General features: G+C 35.8%; 1 protein-coding gene across 1 annotated transcript; it reads right to left on the minus strand.

Annotated features, from left to right (window-relative positions):
• Window positions 1–16,727, minus strand: LOC131317246 (uncharacterized). Its single transcript, XM_058346809.1, has 4 exons — window positions 16,528–16,727; window positions 990–1,736; window positions 531–619; window positions 1–464 (listed from the first exon to the last, which is right to left on the minus strand). The coding sequence occupies exons 1-4, from the start codon at window positions 16,725–16,727 to the stop codon at window positions 1–3; spliced, it is 1,500 nt and encodes a 499-aa protein (XP_058202792.1).
• Window positions 16,728–16,950: the final 223 nt, after the last annotated feature.

The following is a 16,950-nucleotide window of genomic DNA, read 5'->3' on the forward strand; positions in this document are numbered from 1 at the left end:
CTATAATCTCAAATAATTTCTCTGCTGATTTGTGAAATCATCAGGATAAAATTTCTCGGCAAGAGTGCAAATATGATCAACATTGAATGATTTAAAGCCATCCTTAGGTTCTAAAGTCGAGCTAAGGACAAGGAGTTCTACTACCCCCTTGTTGAATCTGTCATTCAACTCCGCCAACTGAAAATCTATTACGGCGTTGAATATATCAATGTGGCAATGATGCTCAACTGTGAGGACATTATTTTGCTGACAAGTACGACCTGTAGCTGTTTTGTAACGAGCACTCATGTTGGGCATATCAATGTCGTACTCTGTGCAAATTGATTTCACATGCATCATAAGAGGGTCAAAACCTTTTTCTCTGAAGGTGTGAAAGAGTGCTTTTGTAGTAAAAACTAAGTCCATGGCATTTATGATGTCAAGAGATTTGTGTTGCAAGGCTCGACAAAGCAAATAAGTGATTCCTATAATTCTATGCATCAAATGCAAAATAAATATGAACTAAAATGACTTCATCGCAAGCAAAGCACCTTTAGCTTCCCCACGTATAGAGTTAGAGGATCCCTTCTCAAACATCATTCCAAGAACTTTAATAGTTGCAGTAAACATGTCAACCAAGCTGCAAATAGAATCAAAATTAGAGCTCCAACGAGTTGTTCCAGGTCAGATGCAAAATACCAATCTGATTGGCCCCTCTACCCGTCTCACGTTCACCGGTATCTAACATATGTTCAACTTCAATGGCTTTGGCAGATTGTAACTCAATATGTCATTTTGGAGAAGCATCAACAAGAGTGATAATGGAAGTCAATTTTGAAAAGAACAACCAGATAGAGCTCTCAATTTCAGCAGCTGCAACTAATGCTAGGTGTAGTCAGTGGGCGAAACAATGTATATAATAAGCATACGGACAATCTTTAAGAAATGAGGCTTGTAATCCATTCCATGCACTACGCATATTGCTAGCATCATCATACCCTTAATCTCACATATTGTGAATGTCCAAATTGTAACGAGTGAGGACATCGGATATCTCTTTCTTTAGAGTTAATGCAGTGGTGTTTTTAACATGCACAATATGAAAAAAGCGCTCCTGTAAAAACCCTTGGATATCAACAAATCTCAAAACAATTACCATTTGCTCTCTATTAGATGCATCCTTTGCTTCATCTACCAGAATACAAAATTTGGCATCTCTAACTTCCTCACAAATCTTTTTTCTCACTTTGTTACCGAAAATATGCAAAATTTCCTTTTGAATCAATGGTGAGATATACTTTGCATTTTTTGGAGCTTTTTCTAAGACAACATCAACAATATTATCATCCAATTTTCCCTCAAACTTTATCAATTCAATGAAATTACCACGGTTTTTTGAATCAACGGATTCATCATGACCTCTGAGAGCACATCCTTGCAAAGTAAGCCATCCAATACTCTCAATCATTGCCATAAGCCGCAACTTATTTTTCTGAATGTCTTCTGAAGATTGTGCATTCATTACTTTGTCAATATGCCGACCAACATTCATTAAATCATCACAATAATTCACAGCATTGAAATGTGGTGAATTGGGACCTCCTACATGCATCGAAAAGGCATCGAAAACCACATTCCAATTTATAAACCCCCCACCAGTTAATGTAGAACAATTTGCTGTTTTCTTTTCAAAAATGAAGCATGGAAAACAAAATACTGCATCTTTTTGCGGGGAATACTCTAACCAAGGAAATTTGCTGAACCAAGAGAATTGAAATCAACGATATTGAATTCCAAACTTGGACCATTGAAACTCTAGATAATTAGGTTGATATGGCTCCGCTTTAATATAAGCTCGTCTAATTTCATCATGTTGATTAACGGGATGTTCCCATATCGAAAAACGTAACCCCGGTTTCCGTACAAGAGAAGCATCATCAAATTCAACTCTTTGAATTTTAGGAGGAGGTAGGTCATCAATTGAAGAATCAACATTGAACTAAGAAGGAGCATCACTTTCTGATATATTCACTCTTCGTTTGAAGAACGACAAAAAAGTTTTTCCTCCCTTTTTTTTGTTGTTGTTCCATTATAATTTAAACCTAAAAGAGTAACATTGTAAGAACCAACAATTAAAACCAATATAAGCACACCAGCCAGTGCTCTGCATCAACTAAATCAGTAAAAATTTAGCACACCAGCCAGTGCTCTGCATTTAATAATGTAAGAGCAAATCTAATCATACCAGCCAGTGTTATGCATTTAACAACATAATTAAGTACAAATCTAAACACACTAGCCAGTGCTTTGCATAGTAAATGAATACTTACAAATATTAAACCTCGCAAGCGAATGGGAGACCGCAGTGTGTAATACATACTGGTCCAGGGGTCTTGCATTTCAATTTCTAATAAGCTTAAACATAAATTAAAAAGCCCTAAACTTAGTATCAAAAAACCCTAATTACAAAGCACTAATAAATATTTCTAAATCAATACTATCAAGTGGATTGCCAACTGGAGAATAAACAACAATAATAAGGGCAAGAGAATAAACTATTGTCTTGGACTCTTGTGCATTCTCCAAATTTCAAAAGAATATGCAGTGTAGACTGTAGGGGTTTTGAATAAATAAAAAATATCATAAACTATTGTCTTACTTCCATAGAGGAGACATCAGTCATTCAAACAGATGAGATTGAGAATGAGATACTCATTACTCACTGAGTCACAAAGCGGGGATGGATTTCGAGGAGAGTCAGGAGATAGATACTCCGTTCTGTTTTCGAGTTCGTCCGGTTCGGAGTATTAGTTCAGTCACCAATCGAACCCTTCCAGCATAGGCTGTTGAAATCATTGCTTCAAGCCTTCAGGGCGTTTGTTCAGGTGTAACAGATGATAGAACGGGGATGAGAATGGAGGGAGTGATGACGTACGGATGTAGTGTATGGGGTTGTGAGGGCGTTGTGTGTTTTTATCTCAACAAAATTAGGCTGGGCTGTAAGAAATGGGTTGGGCTAAATGGGTTAGGCGTTGTATGGGTTGTGTTTTTACATATAATTTTTTTTTCCCCGAACCCCACCTAGGCTACAGCCTACTATAGCCCATATACACTTCCGCCCTTGAAGTTAAGAGTTCGAGTTTCCCCATCCATCTGCGTGTAGGTGTTCTTCCCTAGCTAGGAGGACTTTTTCATTCTTTCAACCCTATAATGAGTTTATTTTTTGTATTGGTTGAGTTGTTGGGCTTGGTTATTTTGTAGACTCTTACAATTGATGCAGTGTCCCATGCTTGTATTTTGTACTTCATATCTGATGTAAAATAATATTTTCTATCGATTGAAAAAAATAATAACACCAGTGAAATGGTTTTCCTTATTTTGTTTTTATTTAGTTTTTCTCGCGTTTGTCAGTTTACACCTAACTTTTATAGATTATTGATTCGTCACGTCAAGACGAATTAGAAAAATAAAAAAATTTGACTTTTACATAAATATTTTTTGAAATATACAAAATAAAACTAAGAAAAAATGGCTTTTTAAATATTATATGAGGCTGTAGATTTCCCTCTCAAGCTTTGTTAAATTTGTAAAAGAGTTGTGCTACCTCCACACCCACTTGCACACCCATATACACACCCACACACACTGCAGTGTGCAATGATGGATCAAACATATGAGTTTGGCTCCTCTGAGTTTGGCTGTCAATATATCCATTTCATTAAATGGCCACATGAATGATAAGAGCAAGTTTACCGGTCATTTGCTAAAAAAACTCTTGAACAGTACACATTTTTTCATTTTATCTACACATATTTCTTTCAACACTACACCAATTCAATTTATTTTACCTATTTTTTATTAAAATATTAATTTTCTTTTTCATGTGTGTATACAGGGAAGGGGTGGTTGGGACAGGGAGAAGAGGAGAGAGAAAGGAAAAACTAATAAAATAATGAGTACATAGTGAACAGTTTGTAGGTATATTTAGCTAACTTTTTCACAAAGGGATAATAGCTTACTTTTTACATATGCTGATGCAGTGCCCATTTTGAGTTTTTGCTTGGGTAAAATACCTAAAATGCTCTTTTAGCTAAGCTGGTAAACTTGCTCTAATGTCTATAATTCATAATTTATCGAGCAATATTAGGGATCCCAAAAAATTTCCTTAAAAGAGAAATCAATGGTTCAGATTCACTTGGATATTAGGATACTACACATTAAAGTGAATCTCGATCAATAATTTTACTTCCGAAGATATTTTCAAAAAAATCTTTCCGGGGCCCAAAAAATTGGTATCGTAATTTATCGCTACGTAAATGTCAGCTCCGGGAGCACTGAGTAATTAATCCGAAAGAGAGAGTGGAAACAGCAGTGCTACAGTCACCGACCAGGGGTCGATGACCGGCCACCGACCGCGTGTGGGGTCCACTCCGGGCCCCACACGAATGATCCGAGCCGGTCAATAATTTAAAAAAAAAAAAAACCGAGTGGGCCACATGAGAAATAAGCTCAATCCGATGTGTGTACGTGCTTGTTCCAAACTTTCATTTTTGAACGGCTCGGATCATCTGATTTTGGAACGGCTCGGATCGAGCACGTACACACATCGGATTGAGCTTATTTCCCACATGGCCCACTTGGTATTTTTTTTAAAATTATTAAACAGCTCGGACCATTCGTGCGGGGCCCGGAATGAACCCCACACATGGTCAGTGGCCGGTCACCGACCCTCCCGGTCGGTGACTGTAGTGTTTCTGGAGTGGAAATGAACTTCCAAACAAAAATGTGTACTATACTACTCCACTGCTAAAACAAACAAGGATTCATCCACGTCGGATTTTCACTCCCCTTCCAAAATTGGACCCCACAGAACCTATATCTCTAGTTTGACTACACGCCAATTCCGTCGGGTTGTTCGTTTTGAAAATTTTGAATTTGAATTTGTAATGATTAAGGTAAAAAGATATAAGTAATGATTTGGATAATGATTGAAAAGAAATAGAGATAAAAATAAAAATAATTGTTAAAAATAAGAGTAATGAGTGGATTTTAGAGTAGTTAATAATTTAGAGTCTAAGACTCAAAAACCCAATTGAACAAGCCCTTAATGATACACTTTAGTAGGTTCGGTTGACCAGAACTCTTGTACTATCTCGTTAGAAGGTCAGAAGTTCGAATTTCTCAATAGCTAATGTTCTTCTCTCAGAGGATTTTTTTTTATTTCTTTCTTTGTTTCTACCGTATAACGAGTTCATTTCTTGTACTGATTAAGTTATTGGGCTTGATTGTCTCGTGGACTCTCATAATTGATGTAAATATTCAGGATTTGTACTTTGTACTGCATATCCGATACATAAATGATCTCTTCTATCGTTTAGAAAAACAAAAAAAAAAACAAAAATGATACCCTAGCACATGATTAGGTTTGCATAATTGGAGTTTTGCTATATATGATGCGAAAAGAGGATTAGCTTTGGGTTAGAAAAGTAAGTGTATTTGATGGCCACATTGGACTGCGAAAAGAAGATTAGCTTTGGGTTAGAAGAGTAATACCATATTTGATGGCCACATTGGACAGTCGAGAATTTTTCTTGGCGGAGTCCTTTGTGGGTTCCGCTGTCCTTGTCTTTTTGCGAAGTAGAAAACCGAAAAACCAAAAAACCTTTTTTTGGATGTAGATCTTGGAACAAATCACCAAAACTTCTGAAGTGACACGATTAAATGGGGTTCACTGCAAAGTATATGTGCCTAATCCTTAATTAATTGAAGGATCTAGTACTAATCCATTGCCCACTATAAGATCCTAAGAGGTGTATAATATGTGTAGGCCCCACATATTGAGATCTCGGTGTATAATCACTTTCCTTACATAACGATTAGGCTTATAATAATAATTAGATTAGTAATAAAAGTATAGTTTTATATATAATACTCCCTCCGTCCCAAAATGATTGTCCGGTCCGTAAAACGGAGTGTAAAAAATAATACAATTTTTGCAAGAAAAAATAAAAAAAAATTCAACAACTTACTAGATATCAATGAGTATTTTTAATTTATGAAAAAAGTTTGAATTTTTACTTGAAAAAATTGCATTATTTTTAAGTTATCGTTTTACGGACCGGACAAACAATTTGGGACGGAGGGAGTACATTTCAGGGCGGGGTACTTTCACCCCGGAACCCGGTCGAATTTTAGATTTATTACCCCGACCTCAACCCTATACCAAAAAATGAGGTGAAAAAACCAGCCCGTTCAGGACGGGGCGGGTCTGATTGCCAAGCCTAATTTTGATGTCCCATACCAATGATTGACTTTACCCTCGAAATGCTCTAGCATGCACCTTGTGTTGATAAAAAGTGCCCTCAAAATAGCTATGGGTACAACATTTCTACACCATCTTGTGTGGAACCTATTTGTTCAGATTGTTTTTTGAAGGATCCATTTAAAAAATCAGTTCATTCGGTTATTGGTAATTACTTGATCCATCGTACGGACCAAAAAAAATGTATATGGATCAAGCACTTACCGATAAAACGACTGAACTGGTTTTTTTTTATAAGAATCCTTCAAAAAATATTTTGAACAAATTGAAAAGTCTCGAAATATTTGTGTGGGACCTCAAGATGGGTCCTACACAAGGTGGTGTACAAGTGTTGTATACAAAAGTGTTGTACTCATAGACCAGTTTCTTTTTTTTTCTAGATAAAGTATCATCAAATAGAATATAGAAAATAGTTTAGCTCTTAATCACATAATTCTTCAAAATGGCTTTCGCTCTCATATTCAATTCTCGCTCTTTGTTCTCAATCCATGCAATTACAAATTCTAGTAGTCTAGTAGAGTTTTGAAAGATGTTTTCATGCTTCCGCACATATATTATGTGACGTAGTCCTTAGGTCAGTTGTTTTGATCCTTTTGGATGAACGAACACGGGGATATTTTGGTTTTTTTCCCATTGCTTTGTAGGGTCCTTATTATGAAACTTGTCAAACTTCGCAACTTAATTAAGTCTTTCGTTGTCACTGTCAAAGAGGACATCTCATGTGACAAAGCTATTTATGTTCAGTGTATGGTGTTATCTTTTAATTTTATTTAAATCTTTATAAAATGATTCAAGTGATCCCATGGGCATAATGGGTTGAAAACGCCTTTGACAGTTTTGCCAAATCACAGAAGAAAAAAAAAAGGAAAGAAAGAAAGAGCATGGCTAGGAAAAAATTAGCTTAAACGATCGAACATTCCTGCCATATATTGCTCCCAAATGGTATAGGAGCATGATGCTTCCATTGAATATAGATCCTTAGATTGAAAAATATGTAAATCACGACTGTTAGATCAAAATCACCCATCAAATGTAAAAGTGGATTCATTAAAAATGAGATGGTTTTACTAATTTTTTTTTGGCCAAAAAATAGCAATATTACATATCACAAAAATAGGTTTACATACTATTTACTAATTAAGCAACACTTACTACATTATATGACTACACTTGCTACTTGAGATGTTTTTTGCTACTTGAGATGTTTTGACAATTACTGGTTAGGATCATCAACTCATACAATCCAATGGTTGGGAACAATTAGGAGCATCATGCTCTCTAATCGCTTGGGAGTATCATAGCGATTGTTGCTTCGTCCGTCAATATATCGAAATATGATCACCCCAAGCGTAGGGTAAATACGTCATTTGAAGCATAATAATCCGAAAGACCAGGATCGTACCCAAGGGAATAATTAATACGGCTTGGATGGATTTGTAGATGTAAGCAAGGTTTTCGGCCTTTAGGTAGCCAACTTTGTTTTACTTTAAGTGGTGGAAAATAAACGGTTAAATTAAACGAAGAATTAACTAAGATAAAAGGCAGATTAGGTCTAGGGGATCCTAACACTCATGACTCAAATCAAAATACTTTTCTCATCCAAATACGCAATTTGAGATACACAACTAAGGTTCCCAACCTGGAAGATAAAATGGTTCATCTACCAAGCAAGCTCTAGAATTCATTTAGCAAATGCCTCGAGCGACAGAGCTCCAAGCATCATGTGTGGCAAGTAGGCAACGCTCTTGTCTACACATGATCAAGGAGGTTAACACCTTAGCAATTTGACAAACAAATCCGAACAAAACATCGATTTTCAAACAAAATATTCAAACTTTATGATGAGAAACGCAATTTTAACTCAAGCCATGAGGTGCTATTCACTCCATGACCTAATCTTGAAAAATTACTCACTCATATCTAGAGAGATAAAAGCAAGCAAAACTTTAACTAACATATTGAAATAACAATACTTGAAATAAACTAGAGATTTTGATAGATCGGAAGTGTAGCTACAACTTTAATGAATATGAAAATAGCAAAACTAAATTACCTAAGGCTGAAAATTAAAGTTTAAGTGCTGGAAAAATAAAGAACACCAAAAACAATTCAAAAAATAATTCAAATCATATTCTAAATCTAGAAATGCAATAAAATCTACTTGTTTGGATTTGGTGGCATCACACCATTTATACAAGCCCCATACACGTACAGAATATTCCCAAAGATGCTTTGAAAATCCTCTCCGAAGGCCTTCGGTACCGATACCAATCTTTGCCTTCCATCGGTACTGAACCTGTTTAAGGCTACTGCAAATCAACTCAGTACTGGTACTAAGTACCGATACCATGGATGATGAGGTACCGGTACCGACCTTGCTACGCGGCTTCCCTTGATTACTTCGGTACCGATACCAAGCCTTATAAGGTACCGATACCGAGCCTTCTATGTCCAGGACTTGCCTCTTGATCCTTGTCTTGCCCTTTTCGAGCCGTTAGGTCACCTCCGGGTCTCTCACTATTTGTTCATGATCATCTTTAAGTTCTTGAATGTCTTTGATGCGCTAGGCTTTAAAACTCCTTTATTGAGTGATTTCCTACAAAACGAAACTAAGAATACCCTACATGCAAAAGTAATTAGAAACAACTAAATTAACGACATAATTAAAATAAATTAGAGACTTAGCGCACCTTATTTGGCAATATCGTGTGCTTATGAACTACCCAAACAATCGGAGATGAGTTGGATGACCAAATAAATTGTATTATCATGTGTTTTGCTATCCACTATAAAAAAAATAATAATAATCACTAAGGGGTTGTTTTCGGTAATGAAAAATTTGTAGATTTTTATTTGTGGTTGCGAAGTTGTTAGGTGTTTCCGGTATTGGATAAGCTGTTGATGGATTTGTGAGTAGAGTTACTATAACAAAAAGTGTTTTTGTGGATAACTTTTTTGTTAGTGAAAACGGGATGGTAAAATGTTTTTTTGTTAGTGAAAATGAGATGGTAAAATGTGTTGAATTTTTAGTATTTTTTATTGGTGAAAACACCCCCTAAATCGTATACAATTTAATACATATAGTGTCATTTTAGTTCAAAAAAACAACAATGCTACGAGCACTCTTACCGATCACTCCTTGACCACATTTGTCTCATTTATGTGTCGACCCCACACATTTACAACAAATTTCTACTTTCTTGCTAACTGACCCCAAAAACGAATCCTAACCAATTGTATAGAGAGCAAATCCATTAACCAACCGGATTAACTCTTCGGATTAGTTTTTTTTTTAAAATGATGATACATCTCCAACTTTATCTCATTATCTCAGAAGGATATAAAGGGAAAGATGAGAAGACGTGAAACAAAAGGATATAGAAGGAAAAATTGTGCGGACACACAAAAATTAAAAGAAGATTAAGAAGACGTGAAATTACATTTTTGCTGTTAAAAAAATATAAGATTCAAAATTTTAGATTGTCTCCGATTCAAGATGCTCTTACCACAACTTTTTAACCACCCTGGTCGCACTCATAAATTTTGTTTCTCTCAGATAAAATCAAGGAAAATGCTAATATCTATATCAACCCAATAGACTGTCAATAAGGTAGGAAAAAAAAACACGATTTCATGTGTTAAAAGTATACCTTGAAAAGTGTTAAAAGTAAATTGAAAACTGTATTTTTTTTCATGTATTCTTCTTGCTTTGTTGATAACTCATTGAGTTGTGAATAACATAACTATAAAATCAAATGAGAACTAATAATTAAAGAGAAGATAACAAGTTATAGAAAATTAGTCTTAGGTCCATTATGTGAAATTTATAAGCCAATAAGTCCACCTATTAATTTTGTAAGCTCTCAAGTGCATTTTAGAATATCCTAAGGTTTAAGCACTTTCATAAGATTTTAGGATACATTTTTTTATTATAGGATAGGGTATCCTAGGGCAGGGGAGATTACCCTAGCGTAAAGTACCCAAGGGTTTAGACACTTTTATAGTGCTTTAGAGTGTACTTTTCTATTATAAAATTTTAGTGATTTAGGCACTTTCATAAGATACCTTAGAATTTAAATCGTGTGAGCTTATGATTTTACAAAATTATTAAATAGACTTGTAGGTTTAAAAAATATTTATAGTAAACCTATCGCTAAATTTCTCAACAAGTTAACAAGGACCCACACGGGCAGCGCGCCACTATTTTTCCTTACATTTTCCTGGTACTAGCCTGATGTAGATTCTTCATCCGAGGTTCGCAGTAGATTGGGACAGCCAAAGACTGACCTCATTTTCCGCGCCATGAAGTGCACGAAATAGAAGTACAATCGGGCAATTTTCCAAAATTGACCTGAAGAATATCCCCTATTTTTTCTGTCCTTGCGCCGTGCATTGAAATACAATGGCGCGCAGATTTTGATTAGAAATGGCAATTAGGTGGAGCGGGTTTTTGCATATCCGACCGGAAAATTATTACACGGTCCCGACTCCGATTGGGTATTTTTTGCGTATCCCGTTCCTGCCCTGTAAGAAATTTAAAAAATTATTAACCTGAAACAGAATAAAACAAAATAATTATAACTAAAGCGATACAGTATTTTAGAATAATGGTGAAATATAAAGGTAAGTATAGAATTTTTTTTAGGCCACTGATTTTGTCACTCCCTTTTCTGTTAACGTACTCCCCTGCAAATGTATTTTCACCAAAAATACACTTGCAAAGGAGTGGCGTTAACAAAAAAATGAGTGGCAAAATTAAATCATTTCCCTTTTTTCGTATAAATGATAAAAATCTTAGGGTAAAAATATAAAAAATTAGTATAATAATAATTAGATTAGTAATAAAAGTATAGTTTTATATATAAATACATTTCGGGCGGGGTACTTTCACCCCGAACCCGGCCGAGTTTTAAATTTTTTACCCCAACCTCGACCCTATACCAGAAAATGAGGTGAAAAAACCAACCCGTTCAGGACAAAGCGGGTCTGATTGCCAAGCCTAATTTTGATGCCTCGTACAAATGATTGACTTTACCCTCGAAATGCACTAGCATGCCCCTTGTGTTGATAAAAAGTGCACTCAAAATAGCTATGGGTACAACACTTCTACACCATCTTATGCAGAACCTATTTGTTCAGATTATTTTTTGAAGGATCCATGTAAAAAATCAGTTCATTCGGTTATTTTTAAATGCTTGATCCATCGTACAGACCAAGAAAGAAATGTATGGATCAAGCACTTACCGATAAAACGACTGAACTGTTTTTTTTACAAGGATCCTTCAAAAAATATTCTGAACAAATTGGGAAGTCTTAAAATATTTGTGTGGGACCTCAAGATGGATCCTACACAAGGTTAGTGTACAAGTGTTGTATGCAAAAGGGTTGTACTCATAGACCGGATTCTTTTTTTTTCTCGATAAAGTATCATCAAATAGAATATAGAAAATAGTTTAGCTCTTAATCACATAATTCTTTAAAATGGTTTTCGCTCTCATATTCAATCCTCGCTCTGCGCTCTCAATCCGTGCAATTACAAATTCTAGTAGTCTAGTAGAGTTTTGAAAGATGTTTTCACGCTTCCACACATATATTTTGTGACTTTAGTCCTTAGGTCAGTTGTTTTGATCCTTTTGGATGAACGATCACGGGGATTTTTTTTTGTTTTTTTTCCCATTGCTTTGTAGGGTCCTTATTATGAAACTTGTCAAACTTCGCAACTTAATTAAGTCTTTCGTTGTTACTGTCAAAGAGTCAAAGAGAAGACATCTCATGTGACAAAGCTATTTATGTTCAGTGTATGGTGTTATCTTTTCATTTTATTTAAATCTCTTTATAAAATGATTCAGGTGATCCCATGGGCATAATGGATTAAAAATGCCTTTGACAGTTCTGCCAAATCACAGAAGAAGAAAAAAAGAAGAAGCTATGGCTAGGAAAAAATTAGCTCAAACGATCGAACATTTCTGCCATTGCTCCCAAATTGTATGATAGCATGATGCTCCCGTTGAATATGGATCCTTAGATTGAAAAATATGTAAATCACGGCTATTAGATCAAAATCACCCATCAAATGTAAAGGTGGATTCATTAAAAATGAGATGGTTTTACTATTTTTTGCCAAAAAATAGCAATATTACATACCACAAAAATCATGTTAGGATGAAGCCCTTCTCGGTCTTTTTTTTTTGTTGATTTCTCGCTGGTACCCTTAAAATCACGTTCTGAACACATTGAGCGGCTCGGATCATCGAAATTTGGTCAGAAAAGGGGAGAAAATGGGACGTTCGCACATTAATACGGTAAGGGCGCCCTTATAAGAAGCTAACTGATTGTGTTTCCGGTAGTGAATTGATTATTGGGAAATGTCAAGTTGTTTCCGGTAGTAAATAAGTTGTTTATGAGTTTGTGAGTAGAGTTACTGTAGTAAAAAGAGTTTTTGTTGACAACTTTTTGATTAGTGGAAACGGGATAGTAAAATGATGAAACTTTTTTGTTAGTAAAAACGAGATAGTAAAATGCATTGAATTTTTAGTATTTTTTTGTTAATAGAAACACCCCCTAATTCGTATACAATTTAAAACATGTAGTGTCATTTCAGTTCAAAAAAACAACAATGCTACGAACACTCTTACAGACCGTAGCTCTTTCATTTATGTGTCGGCCCCACACATTTACAACAAATTACTTTCTTGCGAACTGACCCCAAAAAACGAATCCGAACCAATTGTCTAGAGATCAAATCCATCAACCAATCGGAGAAACTCTTCAGATTAGTTTTTTTTTTACAATGATGATGCATGCCCAACTCTAGGGCTCGTTTGGATGGGGTATTGAGAAGGGATATTAATTTTTCCCTCTCCTAAGACTGTGAGCCCAGATTTATCACTTGGTTTGGCAACCCAAAAATATAGGAGTATTAGGTTTTTCCCCTCTTCTCTTATACCAGCAAATATTTTTGTAGGGTGATTATTTGTGGGTGGATTTTGGAGTGTTATTAGTTAATACCTCTGGATAAGGCCGAAATAATACCCTCTGATCCTCTATTTCAACTACAAAACAACCCTTATCCTTCCATTTTATCCCGCATTCAAACTAAGTACTATTTTATCCTCCATTTTTAATACATCATCCAAACCAACTAATACAGTACTATTTAATCCCCCTCCATAAACATCACATCAATATGAGTCATCTCTTATTAACTAATAACCCATACTATTTTATCCCCTTTCATAAATAATACCCCCAATTCTTATCTCGCTTCCAAACGAGCCCTTATCTCATTGTCTTTTGTGCACACCACCACACGATGCACATTTCGAGATGAAAATTTGAAGTATTGACGTCTACTTTTACGAGATTGAAGACATGAAACAGAAGGATATAAAAAGGAAAGATTGAGAAGACGAGAAACAGAACGATAAACCGTAAAAGGAAAAATTGTGCAGACACACAAAAAATAAAAAAAGATTGAGAAGACATGAAAAAGAAGGATATACTAAAAGGAAAGATTATGCGCACACACAAATTGAAAGAGGCATGATTTTAATTTTGTGGTGGCGAATTATGGGCCGAGTTTGAGCCTAAATTATTGACATTTGGCATTTATAATGAAATGCTAAGTAATTATAATAGGGAATTAATCTTGTCACTTTGTTTTTCTCTAACGGCACTCCTTTTTTTCATATAAAAAAAATTACCTAACAAAGACACAAAAAAAAATGCCGTTAGAAAAAAGAATAATGGCAAAATCGCTCCCCCACTGTATTAATCCTTCAAATTGGGTCGTTCATAAACTTTTAATCTCAATGGTACGTGCTATGTAACAAGCCTCAAATTGAATACTCTACTAATTACAGTATATCAAAACAATTATGGGAGTGATTTTCACACTCCTCTTTTTGACATCCACACTTCCTTTTTTTGTATTTTAGTGTTGAAAGTGTATACATTTTTTTTGCTAAAAGCAAAAAAAAAAAAAAAAAAAGGAGTGTAGATATAAAACTAGGAAGTGTGAAAATCAATTTCCAAGAATTATAACTAAATATTGGTTCATGCAAAAAAAAAAAAAAAAGGTTCATGCCAGGAATCATTCTTGGAGTAATTTTTTTTTTTTTTGCACTTAGACATCAATTTTACAAACTTAGCCAAGGCATGCGCGTTCTTGACCTCGGTTCTCAACGCTTTAGAAACAACAGCGTAACAAAATGTACAAGCTAAAACTTGTTTGGTTTGAATTTTGAGGAAGATTTTGAAGTGTAATGAGTGGAAAGAGATAGATAGAGAAAATTTATTGGGAACCATGCGCGGGGTTTTGATTACCTAAGTTCGTTTGGGGGTCGCAAAATTTATGCGCACAGTTCCCAATAAATTTTCTCTATCTATCTCTCTCTACTCATTACTCTTAAAAATTTTCCTCAAAATTCAAACCAAACAAGGTCATAACGGCCCGTTTTGATGAATGATTTGATTTTGGGTAGATATAGAAGGAGGGTGAATTTGATTGTTTATATGTAATGAGGGGTGATATGTAAAAGGGTGGACCCACCTCATAAGAAGGGTGAATTTGTAATCTAGTATTTAGATAGTTTTTTGACAAATGAGATATGAAAGGTGAATATGAAGAGATAAGTTATCAAATGACTCAATTGCCCCCAATTTATATTTTAATGTTAGGTTAATTTATTATAATTTCAGTAAATACAAATTTATTATCAATTGTGGGAAAAAATAAATTCGTTTTGTCTTATAAATGCTTAAACCTTAATTTTTATTGAGAAAAAAATGTTTTTTTTTTTTTGGGAAAAATACTAAAAACCCTGATTTTTACATTCTTAATAAAATCCATACATTTTTGGCTGTTTGAGCTTTTTGCCCCGTTCCGCAACGTAAAATAAGTACTTATTTTTTAAGAAGGCAATTTTAAGCTAAAAAATAACGTGTTTATACAAATAATTTTCCTACCAATATGGATCTTGTTTAATAGATCTCATCAAGATCTTCAATACGGTGCAAAAAAAAATTTAAAAAATATTTTTCATTTACATTATTTTTAAATTTAAAAATATGAAATAAACTTCTTATTTTTTAAAAAGATTTTTAGAACGGAGCTTTAGAAACCCTTTCTTTGTCCTTTAAAATATAAATATGTATTTACTGCAATTATAATAAATTAACCTAATTATTGCAATTATAAATGTATACATTTATGCTTTGTCCCACCCACTCACCCACCAACTTTCTTTTATTGACAGGTACCCACCCGCTTTCTCTTTTTGACTGGTACCCACCCACTTTTTTATCTCTCTCGTCGATCAAAGTAACGGCCTAGAAACCGGTCCAAGCAACCGGGCCAATCCACCGGTATGTTCCTCATGGACGCGGGGGGGTGGGCGCAGCTGTCCCCGAGGAGACAGCAGCGTGCTGCTGTCCCAATTTTGGGGCCCACCTCAGTCTCGCTCCGATGATCTGAATCGTTCACTTTGTAAAGCTCGTCCAGTAAAACAACTGTGCAAAAAATCAGCTTAATTGGATATCATTAAATACCTGATCGGAGCCCATATAACTTTCAGTCCATGGGTTACAGTGGATTTGATCCAGTGTTTCGGATCCATTCTTTTTAAGATAAAAAGGTTCCGATCAGGTACTTAATGATATCCAATTAAGCTGATTTTTTGCATAGTTGTTCTACTCGACGAACTCTACAAAGTGAACGATTCAGATCATCGGAGCGAGACCGGGGTGGGCCCCAAAATGGGGTGCAGCAATATGCTGCTGTCCCCTTGGGGACAGCGGCCCCCCTTCCTCCGTTCCTCATCACACAACCCCCCCTGTGACAACCCGCTTTTCGGTGGCCGGCGGTACTGCAGAAAGCAGGCTCCGTCCGGACGGGAGGGGGCAAGTCATGATTTATAACAAAAGATCCATCCTACTTGTACAAGGTCTTTTAAAGCCATAAAGGCGGGCCAAAGTGCATAAAAACTTCACAGTTAAGTATGTTCATTCTAGGGTAGTCTTGGGATGGATGACATACTGGGAAGTCTATGCGCTTTGGACGTCCAAAGCGGACAATATTGTACAAAAATGAAGCGGGTCATGACACTCTCTCTCTTCTCTTCGTTGTTACAGATCGATATAGGGAGATGAAGAGAGGAAGACACCCTCTCTCTTCTCTTCGTTGTTACAGATCGATATGGAGAGATGAAGAGAGGAAGACACCTCACCCAAATTTATGAAGGCAAAATAGTCCCAAAACAACCGGATTAGCCAACGACGTGGGTACCCCCATCGTTATTAATCCACCCTCCAACCGGATATGTAATCTTTCTCCACGCAAATCCACCCGCGCACAAGAGATGTCAAAGACAGGAGATGGTGTGGGGCCAAGATTGCAAATCAAGGCTCTTGCCAAATCCACCCTCATCTCCGGCATCCAAACAGGCCATAAATATCCACAATCACAGGCCTAATAGCATCCAACAAGCTGTACGCTTCAGCTAGACCCGTATGGGTGCAGCGACTCCTGAGAACGGAGAAATAGAAAATTGTTACAGCGGCACCAAATAATATACGTAAATTACATAAGAGCAATAGAATATTCAAGCAAAAGGATCCGGCTTCTCTGCAATCAGGATGCACAGTTCAAT

Source organism: Rhododendron vialii, chromosome 2a, assembly GCF_030253575.1.
Source record: "Rhododendron vialii isolate Sample 1 chromosome 2a, ASM3025357v1".
NCBI lineage: Eukaryota > Viridiplantae > Streptophyta > Magnoliopsida > Ericales > Ericaceae > Rhododendron > Rhododendron vialii.

Excerpts from the sequence above, each read along its gene's own strand:
- LOC131317246 (XM_058346809.1), bottom strand. The coding sequence starts at position 16,727 with ATGAGGGTGGATTTGGCAAGAGCCTTGATTTGCAATCTTGGCCCCACA. Across the intron at positions 1,737-16,527 it reads TTTTGCCTTCATAAATTTGG|CAAATTTCCTTGGTTAGAGT; the intron begins GTGAGGTGTCTT and ends CTCTTGGTTCAG. Across the intron at positions 620-989 it reads AATTTGGACATTCACAATAT|CTTGGTTGACATGTTTACTG; the intron begins GTGAGATTAAGG and ends TTCTATTTGCAG.